General features: G+C 37.5%; 1 protein-coding gene across 1 annotated transcript in view; it reads right to left on the reverse strand.

Moving 5' to 3' along the window:
• Positions 1–15734, reverse strand: part of NAALADL1 (N-acetylated alpha-linked acidic dipeptidase like 1) — a 712563-nt gene that overhangs the window by 382328 nt on the left and 314501 nt on the right. Inside the window, exon 13 of the mRNA XM_044075363.1 lies at positions 11158–11249. Coding sequence (XP_043931298.1) covers positions 11158–11249 — 92 coding nt within the window. The remainder of the gene's footprint in view (positions 1–11157; positions 11250–15734) is intronic.

The raw sequence follows: 15734 nt of genomic DNA on the forward strand, positions 1-15734 counted from the left end.
CAAAGAGAAGCACACACTGCCATGCCCATAGCTTTAATAACCAAGTACATGGGGGCAGAAGAAGTAATGAGCGTTGTGCTCAGTGTATAGTACATGTTTATATAACAGGTAATAGTGTGCTACAGCATGGAGGAAATCCTGCATGTAGTCACATTTATGCTCCAGTATGCATTTTAGGTAATGTTTCCTAGACAGTGTGAAGAGGTATTGTCCACACATACCATTTATAAAGGTACTGCCCATTGTGCACTGCATTTTTACTGACACTTGCATGCCCACTGGTCAGGTTCCTATCACGTCATCGGACTTTTACAAGTTCGAACCACATATGGTTGAGACCATAAGTTTGAATTTGTAAAAGTTTGAGTGTGTGAATGGAAATCTTCATAGGCAGAGGTTTCCATTCACTTAAATGTAGTGCGATCTCGGAGTTGGTATATATAAGTAGTTGGGGGTGTGGGGGGCTCAGCCCCCCATGTTGGGTGTGCAGGGGAGCTTGCCCCCTGCTTACAACAGTTTATTTTGTTGTCTGTTGTGTTTTTTTTTTTTAGGTAATCAAAGTTATGTAACTTCGAACATAATGGTTCCACCATTAGGTGTTCGAAGTTACGTAACTTTGACTATGTGATATATACCCCACTGGTCAGCTTGCTACTGATGCCTGCATACTGCCTGCTGTCTCATATTGCCTTGGGGGCCATGGCATAGCTCTCAACCTCTTATCACAAAAAAGTCTGGACAAAGGCAAAAAATAATGGTGAGGGGGTCAAAGCCACAAAAATAGGGACAACATTTAAATGTTGCTATTAGAAACTTAGAGAGTTGCTAGAATAAAAGGTTTTGTGTTAACATACATTTTCTGAAGGATACAAAGTCTAAATCTCAAATGACTGTCATTATTTAGTGAATTCATTCCTTACTAATATGACAGAAAAATCCAGAAAAACACACATTTTATGAGGAAAAGATTCAAAATATGAGGCAAAAATGTGGACATTCTGTGAAAATCTGGACAGTTGAGATGTATGGTCCATGAACATTATTTTACTCCTGTGCATTTGGTTATTGAAGTTGTGGGCATGGCACTTCATTCTTCTCTTTGCCCACAGAGAATTCACAACAGCCATATTTCTCTACAACTGGCTGTCACTTCAGCCATGTATCCCCAACCAAATGTACCACAGGAAAATGTCTTCCTGTCTAAGTGCCTGAACCCTAAAAAGGGATTTTTTGCCATTTTTCTCACTTGCATTCTTTAGCAATATATTTGCATTATGACATATTATACAGTATTTTGTTTAAACCAGCATAAACATGTGACATTTTAATCGACCAGAAAACATTATTGTTTCTCAGGATAGTTTCTAAACATTCTTTTAATAGCACATAAAGCTGTAATTTGTGATTCTAATATCTTTTGCATCCATTTTTTACATGCTACAATGTTTAGTGCTGCATCAAATATCATGCCTTCCATAGACAGCAATCTTACCTGTATTTTTAACAGCAGATGTCGCACACTTATTTTTTTGGTACTTCATCCAGCCCTTCGCACACTTATTTTTTAGTACTTCAGTCAGCCTTTCTTCAAACTGGAAATGCCCAGTTAGTCTATACAGTTCTAACATACACTACAAATGCTCTCATATCTCATTAAAATATTCTTATGCAACTTAAAATATCCTGGAGTTATCAGATGTTTCAGATTCAAATGTCTCTGCAGGGTTGTACAATTTCCTTGACTAATTTTTCAAATGGCTCAGCTGGCGCCTTCAGATTTTTTAGCAGTTTGATGTGTATTGTTGCAGGCCTACCTTTTCATCAACTTTTAATTCCTTTGTTGGGTGATGGTTTTCATGTTGCACTGTCATATTGCTTTTCTTTGCATCAGTGTTGACATGGGCTGAGTGATTAGTTCAAAATTAGATTTCAGTTTATATATTTCTGCTTGGTTATACAGTTAGTGCTGTTGTTTCTGTCAATTTTAAAGTTAGAAATTGTTATTTGTGTTTAGGCACAGTAGGATCAATGCTGGAGCAAGACTACTTTACACACACACACACACACACACACACACACACACACACACACACACACAAATATATATATAAATATAGCTTCTTTTTAAGAAATTTTATTTTATTATTCTTGAACAAGTAGAATGTTTTTTTGGTGATTGGGAATGTTACCTAGAACTAAGGGATTGCTTTTGAATTCAGAAGCATTCCCTGGGTTGAATGAAAGTGTCAACATCAAATGTGCTTTAAGATGGAACTCTTAGGAGTGGTGTACTTTACCCTTATGATTATGCATTCCATGTACATATATACATATTCATATTAGTTTCACACTTTATACTATTTCATTGGTACTGTTTGAATGTTATATTGATATTTCATTGGTCTGTGTACTAATGTTTTGATTTAATTCATTGGTTACTGTACTTACATGTGATTTACTCTGAATTATACTGTATGTGTTTGAAAATTTGGTTATTCTGAAGAAGCTCTTTCATCTAATAACAGCGAAAGCTTAATTGAACTGTTTGGTGCCTGCGAGTTTTATTTACTTTATTTATTATTTTATTGTTTTAAATAGAAGAAGTTTTATTTTTATATATATATATATATATATATATATATATATATATATATATATATATATATATATATATATAAAACCTGACACCTATTGCACGAACCGCGGTTATCCCGAATGCACTAAACCGCAAAATTTTAAATGTCGAACTATCATACTCAGCCAACCCCACCACCCGCTACATACTACCTACCCAAACAAAATAAATAAAGCACATACATACACTAACCAAGCCCTACTTCTAAGCCTAAAGTAAAGCACAAACACCCTGCTTCTAACCCTACACTAAACCCCACTTACACAACTATCTATGCACTATCCTTAACCTCTCCTTAACCCTAAGGTCCGTAACTACCACACACTTCCCCTACATACATATATCCAAACAAAATAAATAATCCACATACATACATTTAACAAAATCCTACTTCTAACCCTACACTAAACCCCACATACACAACTATCTATGCACTATCCTTAACCCCTCCCTAACACTAAGGTCCATAACTACTGCATACTTCCCCTAAGAAAATATACACAAACAAAATAAATAATCCACATACATACATTTAACAAAACCCTACTTCTAACCCTACACTAAATCCAACATACATAGCCTATCTATGCACTTACCTTAACCTGCACCCTAACCCTAAAGTCCGTAACTATCCAACACTTACCTTATACAGCTATTCCACAGACGGGCCAACCATGGTAATTCAACATTTCCGAAATCACAGTTTTGTACTTTCTCTATAAGTTCCATTTCGCGCAATACGTGTCGACATTTATGTATTTGCGTAAACGGACTTTCGCTCAACTAATCTAGACTATATATATATATATATATATATATATATATATATATATATATAATGCCTTATTTCATTTATTGAATTTATGTTTCATTGAACTTTAAATAACCAAGACCACTTTTCCGAAAAACCTCTATTTCAAAACCTGACTGACAAAATTCATTTAAGCAAAATATTTACCGTGATGCTGGTAGTGTGAGAATTAAAAGCATACACTGTTTGTTTACCTGCTCATAGACTGTACCAGTTCTGTTGCATGGCAGATATGCCAGTAGGTTTACTAATATTCAGCCTGTGGCAAGTATTTTAATAGCACTCATCGCTTTTAAATGGAGATCACACTACAGTAAGGATTGGGAAATCTACCCTTATTGTCACTGTAGTGAGATCTCAGAGTTGGTTCATAGGTTCATAGGTTCATAGGTTCATACTAGGCTATCTGCCCGAGGGCATTTACAAGCCTAGCCCATCGTTTTGTGGCTTACGCCACCCCTTTAGTATGGGGAACTATACCCATTATTTTTCTGTGCCTCTGTCGAGCAGTGACACTGAGGTAATCCCTGGGGTATATCTGCGATCTCCCATCCATTGGTCAAGATTTCTCTTGAACAAGGCCAGCGAGGTGCTCTGCCTCACATGTACCGGGATTTTGTTCCACAGCATAGGGAGTCTTTGGGTGATGAATCTATCCCTCCAGCACGTCCTATTAATAGCCGTGTCAAGGTTTAAGTCTCCCGCCCTTGTGGCTCTGATGGATCTAGATTTTTGAGGTGAAGCATATTCATCAAATCTGGGTTTGACATGGCCTTGTATGTTAGGCAAAGGTCACCTCTGAGCAAGCGGTAGCGACTGAATAGAGCTGGAGTTCTTTCAGTCGGGCAGCATAGGACAGATTTTTGAGACCCTTTATCCTTTTGGTGAGGAACTTTTGTGGCCTCTCCAGCTGCTGCAAGTGTCGGGTCAGATACATTCGAATGGGGCATTGTACTCAATCATTGGTCTGATGAGTGATGAGTAAAGGGAGACTATGACCTCCCTTGATCTAGATGAGAATCCCTTCATGATAAGGTGGGCAATGTAGAAGGTCTTCCTAACTACTTTAGCTACATGGGTGTCGAATGACAGACTACTATCAACCTGGGTCCCCAGGTCCCTGATAACTTCTTCTGTGCTCAGTGGATTGCCACCTATTTGGTAGCTAGGGGTAACCTTGTTTTTCCCGAAGGGTATGACTATGCATTTTTGGCATTTAACTTTAGGCCGTGGCTCTGGCACCAGTTATCCGTTTCTGTGAGACCCTTCTGAAGGATATCTGTGTCAGATGTGTTTTCTACTATGGCCCAGTTTGCAGTCATCTGCAAACTTTGTCAGCTCCATAACCCTCCTGTGTTTGCTTGTACTTCGGAAAAGTAGATGCCAAACAAGAGTGGGCCCAGGACTGAGCCCTGTGGGACACCACTTGTGACAGGCTTTGAGTCTGACATGGCGCCAGCAGCTCTGACCCTGTGGGTTCTGTCACTCAGCCAGTTTGCAACCCATCTTGTGATGTATGGGTTGACATTTAAGCTGATGAGTTTTTCAATGATACCCGAATGGGGTATTGTATCGAAGGCCTTAGCCAGATCGAGGTAGGCTGTATGGACTGCCTTTCCCTCATCAATGGCTTTGGTGACTGTTTCGAAAAAGTCAACCAAGTTTAAAAGGCATGATCTGCCTTTGACAAAGCCAAACTGGGTTGGATCCAAAGTCTGCAAGTTCCCTATGTCTTTATTTATGAGGTCCATTATGATCCTCTCCATGGCTTTGCAGATAAGGCTTGTCAAGCTAATGGGCCGGTAATTTCCAGGGTCGGTGGAGGCACCGCCTTTGTGAAGTGGTACCACAGTTGCAGTGCGCCACTCCCTGGGTACGTATCCAGAGGTAAGACTTTGATTAAACAGCTGTCCTAGCTGTGGTATATATAATTTGCAGGGGGTGTAGAGAAGGAAAGGTAATAGAATGAGATGAGACCAACAAGACATTTGGACCGCAGGCTAGAAACTGCCTTCCCTACTATAATTGATCTCAGAGTATAAGCAAAGAGTACGAAATAGGGGAATCCTAAGTGAAATATCTGCTCTGGTAGAGTTTTTAGTTGAATGTAGAACAGAAGCTGCTATTAAAAAAGGGATAATTAGTAGGGCATATAAAATATTGCATGATAACTATAGGAATCTATCAGAGCAGGTTAAAAAATATGAGAAAAGAGATTGGATAATTAATTCACAAGGAAACAGTTTAAGGAATATATATGGCTCCCAAATATGCAACAAAGTCTAGAAGGTTTAGGATTTATGCCTGGAAGTTTTTGCACAGTCATTTTTATACCCCAAGCAAACTTCAAATAATTTTTCCTCAGGTAGATGGTAAATGTTGGAGGTGTGATGGAGGGATAAAGAAGTTACTGGGAACATATGTTTTGGGAGTGTAATGAGTTGGCAGCTTTTAAAAGTCCCTACAGAGTACTCTGTCAGAAATATTGGGTAAGCAAATGGATGTAACAAAGGATGTGATTCTTTTTTGAGCTGGGATACAGGATCTGAATTGTCTAGTAAGGCCTTGTTAAGTTTAATTCTGGTGGCTGCCAAAAAATCAAATATTAGAAAATGGAAATGTTCATATATTGGTTGGGGTTGGTATAATGGTTAAGCTGTTAACCTTACAGACAAAAAGTATAGTGTTTGATCCTCTCTTTTCAGAGGAAAATTGACTAGGCTTAAAATAGCCCATGGGGTACCAGGCCTTGTAATTAGCTATAAACCTATGAAGTCTAAACCAACTACATTTGAAATACTGACTATTGTAAGAGAAAGCAGAATCTTTAAAAAAGGAATGGGCAAATTATGTAGATATGTAAATACATGGAAATTGTGGGAACAATATTTGCAGAAATATGTTCAGGAAGAGGAGTGACGTTTCAGGGAAGGCAGGAAATGAGCAATTTATGTAATGTTGGACTGATGATAGTTAAAGAAAGGGACATATATGATGTATAATGTATGCAACAGGAGACATGTTAATATGATTTGTTTTTCTTCATATTAATGTATGTTTGCATATGCCTTAAGTGATAATTTAATAAAGGTATTTTAAAAAGATGGATAGCAAGTAGTAGTTAATCTGATCAAACCCAGACATGTAAACTTTAGAACATTTTTAACAATGCTTGTTCTTCATTTCTCAAGCCCAGAGTATGAAAGATCTGAATATCATAGTGAAAAAAGGATTTGAATGTATAATATACTTTTGAATGATGATTCTAAATATCAAATAAAGTTATAAAGTCAATGTTAACTTTGAAACAGTGTTTTCCCCATTTTTACGTAAGGAGTCACAAATCATAAAAATATGCATGTGCATATTATTGCACTTAACACATGAAAATTGGCCATTTATCATTTATACAGCATGTTCACAAAAATTCACTCTGCTTATTTGTTTCGGCATGTTCTCATTAGCCAGAACCCTTTTTGTTTGCAAGTTACCATATATTACCATTAACCTACTTGTACTCTTATGCAATTACAGCATAATACTCCATCCATCCTCAACCCCTTTTTCCCATTTTGCACATGGGGTCAGGGTGTCACTTCCAAAGCAACAATCATCTCGAGCCAAGGTTTTTACCACCAGGTGGCTAGCCCTGTTGCAGTAGCTCATCCATAACATTCATTCGCGCTCACGCAGACACACACACACACACACACACACACACACACACACACACACACACACACACACACACACAAACACACACACACACACACACACACACACACACACTTGCAGCCAATTTAGAGTGACCAAGCAACTCACTGCATGTCTTTGGAATGTAGTAGGAAACCCACACAACTGCATGGGGGACATGCAGACTCTGTACAGAAAGCACCCCAGCCAAGAATTGAACCACATAGCTTCTTGCTGTGAGGTGACAACGCTAACTGCTGCACCACCGTGGCTGCCCCTAAAAGCATGACTGCTCAGGACTCAAGCCCAGGAACTACTGCATTGTAGGTCATGACTCAACCTATCAAGCCACTGGGATAGTCATCTAATCACTGGGATACTGTCATTTCAAATTAATCATTACATATGAAATTCACTATTTGTTAATTGCTATGCTATATGATCAATTAAAATGTTCTGCTGTAGTTAAGTTTTATGTTTGTGGCTTTCAAAATCTTTCTACACGCTGCTAAAGTAATTTACTATTATATTTACCGCCACTCTAAAATTATACATGATATTTTAAAGCACGAGTACACATTTAAGTCTTTTTGTTATGTGCAATCACATATTGTCCCCTTTTTGTTAATATTTTACCCAACCCTATCTGGTAGAAGTTTCCAGCCTTCTGAAATTGGATTTAGCTCTTGTATATATGAACAGAATAAGTTATCAAGTTGTTGTGCATTTGCAGAATTTAACATCGTACTGTGTTGCTTAAAACAAAAGCCACAGTGGTGCAGCAGTAGCGTGGCTGCCTCACAGCAAGAGGTTCCCCCGTTCGATTCTCGGCTGTAGTGTCTTCTGTGTGGAGTCTGCATGTCCTCCCTGTGGTCGAGTGGCATTCAAAAGACATGCGTGAATGGGCATGCCTTCATTGAAGGTTGGGTGTCGAGCTGGCAACTCGGCACTGTAAAAATCTACTGCCAATCATTAGCGGACCGGAGTTCCGCTGTGGCGACCCCTAACTGGGAAAAGCTGAAAGAAGAACCAAACTGTGTTGCTTAAAAAAGAGGACGTGTCTGAAATGCTATAAATGCAGCCCTTATTTACTGCCTCAAGAGTTAGTCCATACATACATGTGCATGCGTTTCAGCACATGTACACAGCACTGAGTTACAGAGAAGAAATATTTAATTCTTAGTAACTGTTTATACTGAACATTATGAGTCTAATAGGAAGAAATCAAGTAGACAACATAGTAGAAACAGTACTTAGAAATGGTTTATGAACTGTGCTGCTGTGACTACAAAAAATGGAAGAAAACTCTTACAGGTTTTATGTATATGTGTGCATGTAAAAACATAGCAAGAGGTAGCAGCCATGGCTATGTAGAATAACAGCTTTATTAGTAAAAGAGGTGAGCGCTTTCATGGCACCAGCCACTTGATGAAGTGGCTGGTGCCATGAAAACGCTCACCTAATTTTACTAATAAAGCTGTTATTCTACATAGCCGTGGCTGCTACCTCCTGCTTTGTTTTTTACTGTTCATTTCATTGTTGTTGGAGGTAACTCTTGCCAGCACTGTTTGTTTTTTACTGCTTTATATATATATATATATATATATATATATATATATATATATATATATATATATATATATATATTAGTAATACACCTTGCATCACAAGCTGTATAAAGGATTTCCTTGAAATACATAATTTCACTAAAGAAGCTGAGAATAAGAAATAGTGAATCAGGGCAAAAGCAAGATATACTTTTCAATCTGGCCAGTAAGATGCTAGATAATATTTCCAAAAAAAGTTGAAAGGACTTACAAGAGGAAATACTAATGCCATTGTTATGGCTAGAACATTTGTAAGCTAGCCACCTAGGAGTGCTGAGTCTCACTTCATTTCATATCAACAAGATCATGTTGTACATGTAGCTTTTAATCCTTAACATACCTCTCAACTGCCCAGATTTTTGACTTATATTTTTGGCCGGGTTCTCATAAAATCTGTGGTTTTCAGGCAAATCACTGGTATGATTGCAGGACTGAAGCTACTAAATAATGAAGTGCATTTAAGTTTCAGACTTCATATCCTTCAGAAAAATACATGCTAAGACAAAAATTCTGTTATTCTATCAACTTTCTAAGTTTATAAGAGCAATATTTAATGTCTGTCCCTATTTTAGGCCTTTGTCCCCCGTTATATTAGGCCTAGTAATACCACATGAAAGCCTTCAAAGATTAATATTTTTTCCAAGAGTTTAACTTTTTTCACGTGATAGATTGGTAAAGGAAAAGGATATCAAGCTTTTTGCATGAAGTATCTTTCTCATTATCTGCAGCTATACCTGGTGAATCATTTCTGTTAAACTTCTATACCTTTTCATCATGTTAGCAGGTTGCGTCAGGCTCCCACTCTGATCCCTCCCTTTCTCTGCAAATAAATTAATAACTGCACATGTTTAGTTGCTCTGATTTTTTATGATCTAATTCCAGATTGTGGTAACTGCATTGAGATATTGCAAACAATGAGATCAGGGAAGTTTTCTCCTAAACTGAAGAACACATTTTTTCATGGTGAATGCCACCGGCATTTCTAAAGTCTTGGAACTTCATAATAACATATTTTAGGGTCAATATGCCTGAAGGTAAAATATGTTTTTGGATTTTGAGATATCTACACTTTAAACAAAAATGTAGAGCAGTGTTATAACTTATAATGCATTAACTAATTCAGCATTTTTTACCTCACTCATCACCCCAATTGATTATTGTCAGACCTCTTTTTACACATTCTACTGTGTTTCATACCTTAAAAAGTAGTATTCTCCTGTATAATTTCTGCTAGTTTAATTTAAGATGCTACTTTTCCATTTATTCTTCTCTTTTCACTTAATTTCCAATTATCTTCTCTTTCATTCTTTGAATGTGCTCTTCAAACTCTTTGAAAACCCTACTCGGTGGCTCCTCAGTTTTCATCTTTCAAGCCACATCCTTTACTTCTAACTTCCTCCATAATTTCATTCACTTGTTCTTTTTATGTTCCATTTCTTATATTATCATTCTTTTTATGAAATAAATGAGCTGTGCATTACATATGCATATCAAGTACTATATAACATTAGAACATAAAAATTATTTTATTCACCATAATGAAAAATATGATGGACAATTAATATTATTTCTTATTAACCAAGCCATCCAACAGACAAGGACTAAAGAAGTTTTAAGGGGTAAAGGCTTTCTTATGTAAATATTACAACTTCACTGTAAGTCTGATCTTTATGTTACTACCCACTGCATCATACTCACTAAAGGACTACCCACACTGAAAATACCAGACAATATAAAATAGCAGTGTTCTTGCAGACACCAAAAATCCCCAGTCCCAACATGTGGGCAGCTTTACCGCAAGTCCCCTCTGCTGCTTATATGCACTTCGGGACTATGCAATCACAGAGAATGGGAAACAGAATAATATAAAACTGAATGCTCCCCAATTATGGAATTATATGAATTACACAGAACAGTAAAAATCAATAATAGATTGCAGTTACTACATGAAAAAAATGCAATACTCTTCCATAAAATATTAAAAGCCAGCGGCACATTTCATTTGATGGACACAGCATTGGACAGACTGGTCTTGAAAACTGCTACTGCAATAATTGGTCTGCAATGAAGTTACACATTCCAAAGGCTAATGGTATAATATGTAATATTCTAGTACGTAAGTCACAACCTGGGAGAAATGAATAGCTTGCAAAAATACTACCAGCTTATGTAAGTGTGTAAACTGAGGCAAAGTAATTATTATGTAGCAAGGAATTTGAAAAAAACTTGCACTTAAACTACTTGAAAGAGATCAATAATATAACTAGAAACTGATCTTGAATATAAAGAATTTTTGGAAAGGTAAAGACCACCAAACAATAAATAGTAAAACATTATTAAGGAAATCAGATCTAAAAGGATACATTCTAAAACATTCCATGCATAAAAATTGAGGAGCCAGTGTTTCTCACCTGGGGATAAGTCCATGGACACTACTGGTTCTGTTACTGTACTTCTTCCAGTTTTCATAAACAGACGTGGATTTATCTCCAGGAATTGTTACCTAGAAAATAAAATATGCTTACAGTGAAAGAAAAATGAAAAAAAATGAAATGCATTTTTCAACAGATGCAGACAAGGACAAATTTCTTGAGAAGATAGTTTCTTAAGACTTCATTCTCTCTGACCTAAAATCAGGTGGCTATTATATTTATATATCTATATCTACATCTATATTTATATGAATCTTGTCTTTTATGTTGATTAGCTAGAATATAGAATTTCTGTCAGGGAGTGTCACTATTTTTTAACTCGGACATGTTTGACAGTCATATGATCAGTAACTAACACACTAAGTGAGCTTGAAATGACACAAATCTAGTTATACTGTTTCCTCACAGGTGCACTAAGAAGTCAGACTCACTACAACAGGCACACTGAAGTTAAATGGTCTTTATTGCCCTAAATACAAAATTGCAAGCTGGTGTTTTCATTCTTAAACCACTAAATTTGGACTGTTGCATATCTCTCTGTATACCACTGAGACTAACAAGATAAACAAGCACCCTACTGTCAAGCACATTTTCAACACAACAACACAGCAGTTCATATCACTTACTGTCATGTACTGAAAAGCTTTTTTACTTTTAGGGTCTTGAATTCAGTTCCAGAATCAGTCAAATCAATGCATACTTTTACATTCATTCTTTAATATCTTATAGAAAAAGACATGGATGTAGTAAAGAGATATAACTCAGGTGACCTGAGTTCAGGACCTGGGTTTGATTAATGGCTTATGTGCTTGACAGCATAGCAGGAGGGGATGGGTGTGAGCATTCAAGGGGACAGCTGGTCTTAGCTGCCACTCCAAAACACAATACCCAGTGGAGGAGAAGGACATAGTTGTGTGTGTGTGTGTGGGGGGTGTTGCATGGTTGACATGGCCCCTGTATATAGCACAGATCCTGAAAAACTCAATTAGGAATGTATCTGTAGCCATCCCACTTAGAATTCATCTTCAGGTATAAAACTTCTCAGCTGGTTATTTCTTTTCAGTAGCCTGCTTCCATACATCTTTTTAAACATTTCCTTTAATACTTAGTTGAAGTAAGTCATATCTGGATTTCAGCTTTTGTTTATTTATTAACTGCCGTTAATGGATCTTTTTCAGGCTCAGCTTGGGAGCACTGTCTTATTAAATAACTTGCTCACAGTAACGTGTTAGGCAAATGGAGGCTGAAGGAATCAAACCCTGAACTTCAGGAATCAGCTCATTAACAGTTCATAGTAGCAATCCTATTTATTAACTGCCAACCACCTTAACATTCAGCACTGTCAGACAATCTTTATGACATAGACATTTCTAGAGGAAAAAAAACTCATCATCAACTAAGCCAAATTTTGTAATGAAATAAAATCTGTGACTGTTTTGTTTCCATGGTCTCAGCTTTCATTTCCTTTATTCTTTCCATCAAAATATGTATAAGTCTCTCTGCCCAGTTTTATCCCGAGTCAGATTTAAACATGGTGAGGACTTAAGCTATTGGAAGCCTCAGTAGCCCTATCTGGCAAGAGTTAATGATGAATAAAACAACAGGTAAACTTGATATGCATAAGGATAACACGTTAAGAATAAACACTGATAACTTGAGAACTGATGAAGTAAAATGCAATGGAATGGTTCATTTTGTATAAAACCACTATCAGCTACTTTGGACTACAATTTTGCAGTACAAATGGGGTAGCCCCTATAGTTAATAAAAAAGGATGTCAAAATCGGGTCTATATTATAACACAGAACGTTGAAAATCACGAACACTGTAAATGTTGAAAATGCCGGACCTCGAACTTGCTGCGCCCCCCACATCCCCCGCTAAATATATATATATATATATATATATATATATATATATATATATATATATATATATATATAGATTCACTACTGAATCCCGAAAGTACATAATCCTGAAGCCCAAAATACCGAGATTATAAGCCCTAAACCCCACAATACCGAAATGTTAAAACCGCGAAATTCAAATTCGCGAAAGTACTACATACATACAGCACACACACAAACATATACACAGCCTCCCCCCATAACCAAACAAACCACCCTACACTAAAGATAAGTAGGGGGGGGCTTCGCCCCCTGCACCACCCATGTGTGGGGCTGTGTCCCCCACACCCCCCTACTTTAATATTCTAACTGCAATATTGCACAAACATACACACAAGACAAACTCACACCCACACATTACAGCCCCTCACACACACACACACACACACACACACACACACACACACACACACACACACACACACACACACAAACATCACAGTCTCAACACACACTTACACACACTAAAGCCCCTCACAAACACACTTACACACACATACTCACATACTTACCTGAACTGCAACACCAGAAGCACTAACTCAAAATCCCTTAACATCGGGATTTTGAATTTCACGCTGCTGGTCTTTCGGTAATGTGAGGTTTCGGCTACATGGTCTCGAGCTTTTGAATTTCAAGATTTCAAAAGTTTGAGATTTAGTAGTGTTCACATATACATATATATATATATATATATATATATATATATCTATATATATATATATATAAATATATATATATATATATATATATATATATATATATATATATATATATATATATATATATATATATATATATATATATATATATATATATATATATATATATATATATATATATATATATACAAATATATTTTATGGTTGCATGGTAACTACATTATTTTGTTTCGTTCAAAAAAGTTAGGGATGCAAAAATGGGGACATGAAAGGAGCAACACAGGCTGGGCAAGAAAAGTGGGAGACATATTTATGAGTTGCTCTGGATGTGGAGGAGCTGTTTGGCTTACAGAGCTTTAGGGTAAGGAAAGATATGGGGTCTGCAGCAGAATGGAGCAGCCACATAGTAGAATATGGGAGCTAGACATGTTACTGAAATGAATAGTAAGGAATGAAATGCTAGAGAAGGACTGTACAGGAGCAGGCAACAGCAGGCATGTAGACAAGATAGGGAATGAAAACTTAGGGTGACAAAGGCATAAGGCAAAAGTATGGGCAGAGGATGTTAGAGAAAAATAGGTGGGTGTGGTGGCACAGAATAAAGTGAAGGTAGAAAGAAGGAAATACAGCCAGGAAAGAGAGGAGAATAAAAGTAAGTCAGGAGACAGGAGTAATACAATGACTACTGACAGATAATAAGGGAGGAAAGGGGGAACTAAATTCAGGAGTAGCATAATAAAGGGGAAAGGGGGACTAAACTCAGGGGTGCCATAATAAGAGGGAAGGGGGGACTAAACTCAGGGGTGGCCAAACAGGAGTGAGCATCAAAAGATGAGCGGAGGGAAAGTGGGCAGGAAAGGACACTCAACCAGACAGGAGAGGCAGGGGACAAAAGAGAATGCAGGAGGTATAAGAAAGAGCTTGTATATGCCTAGGATAGTGAGGCAAACAGCACAGACAGTGAGAAAGACTCATAGAAGTAGAGATGGAAAGGTTTACAGGTAAGGTGGGTCGTTGCATAAGGAGGATAGCTAGTATGGGGAAAGTGAAGATGGTCTTGATGATTGACAATCCACCATAAAGGGAATTAGGTGTCCAGACAGGTAATAAAAGAGACAGAACAGATTTTACTGAATCCTGTTCTAAGCTAAAACCCATGGGAGGAAGTGTGTAAATGATCAACAAGGAGGAAAGGGTAGACAAATGTTGTGGTGCATAAAGGCATTGATAATCTGTAAGAGGTGACAGCTAAGATGGCAGCAAATAGGACCAGTGAGGTAAATGTCAGATTCCCATAGAGCAAATATAGTGATTAGCTACAGCAATGAAGAAGAGAGAAAGACCTGGACAGGTAGGAGGATGAAGGAAGACCTGGCAGAAAGACTAACTCCATGTGAGGGGCAAGCTCCATTTTAGCCCAGATAGGACAGCAGTATTTAGTGCTGGGATGGAAAGGCACCTCTCCATGACTGTACTTTTAAAATAGGTTAGAATATAGGAAGGAAAAAGACAAAGACAGTAAGGGAGGTAGGTGTTTAAGCAGTTAACCAAAACTTGAAAGAGGGACAGAAGACAGCAGATGAACAAGCATGGATGATTCAGAGAATCTCTGACTACACTTACTCTGTAGTGCAAGGAGCATGGGTAGGACTATGGGGAGCTACACACAAGGATGCAGGAGGGGATGGCTGGATATTGTTAGTATCACAGTAACATGGGATAGTGAAAGTTTTCTTTGATGTTAAAGTAAAGGAATGTGGAATAGAGGATTTGTGTAGTGTAACATTTTCCACATACAACAAGGGAGAGGAATGCAGGCTACAGGAGAGAATAAAACAATGAGATAGAATAAATAAAGTAACATTCATGGAGGATATGAAATGCCCTGGAGTAGGTTAAGATATTCCATGTTCCATGACAGAGACAGACTTGGAGATGATTGAGGTCTTTGGCCATGACAGGCTTAGTCAGCTGATACAGAACTACAGAA

The sequence above is a fragment of the Protopterus annectens genome, chromosome 6.part1 (assembly GCF_019279795.1).
Source record: "Protopterus annectens isolate FY-2018-M chromosome 6.part1, PAN1.0, whole genome shotgun sequence".
NCBI classification, from domain to species: Eukaryota; Metazoa; Chordata; order Ceratodontiformes; family Protopteridae; genus Protopterus; species Protopterus annectens.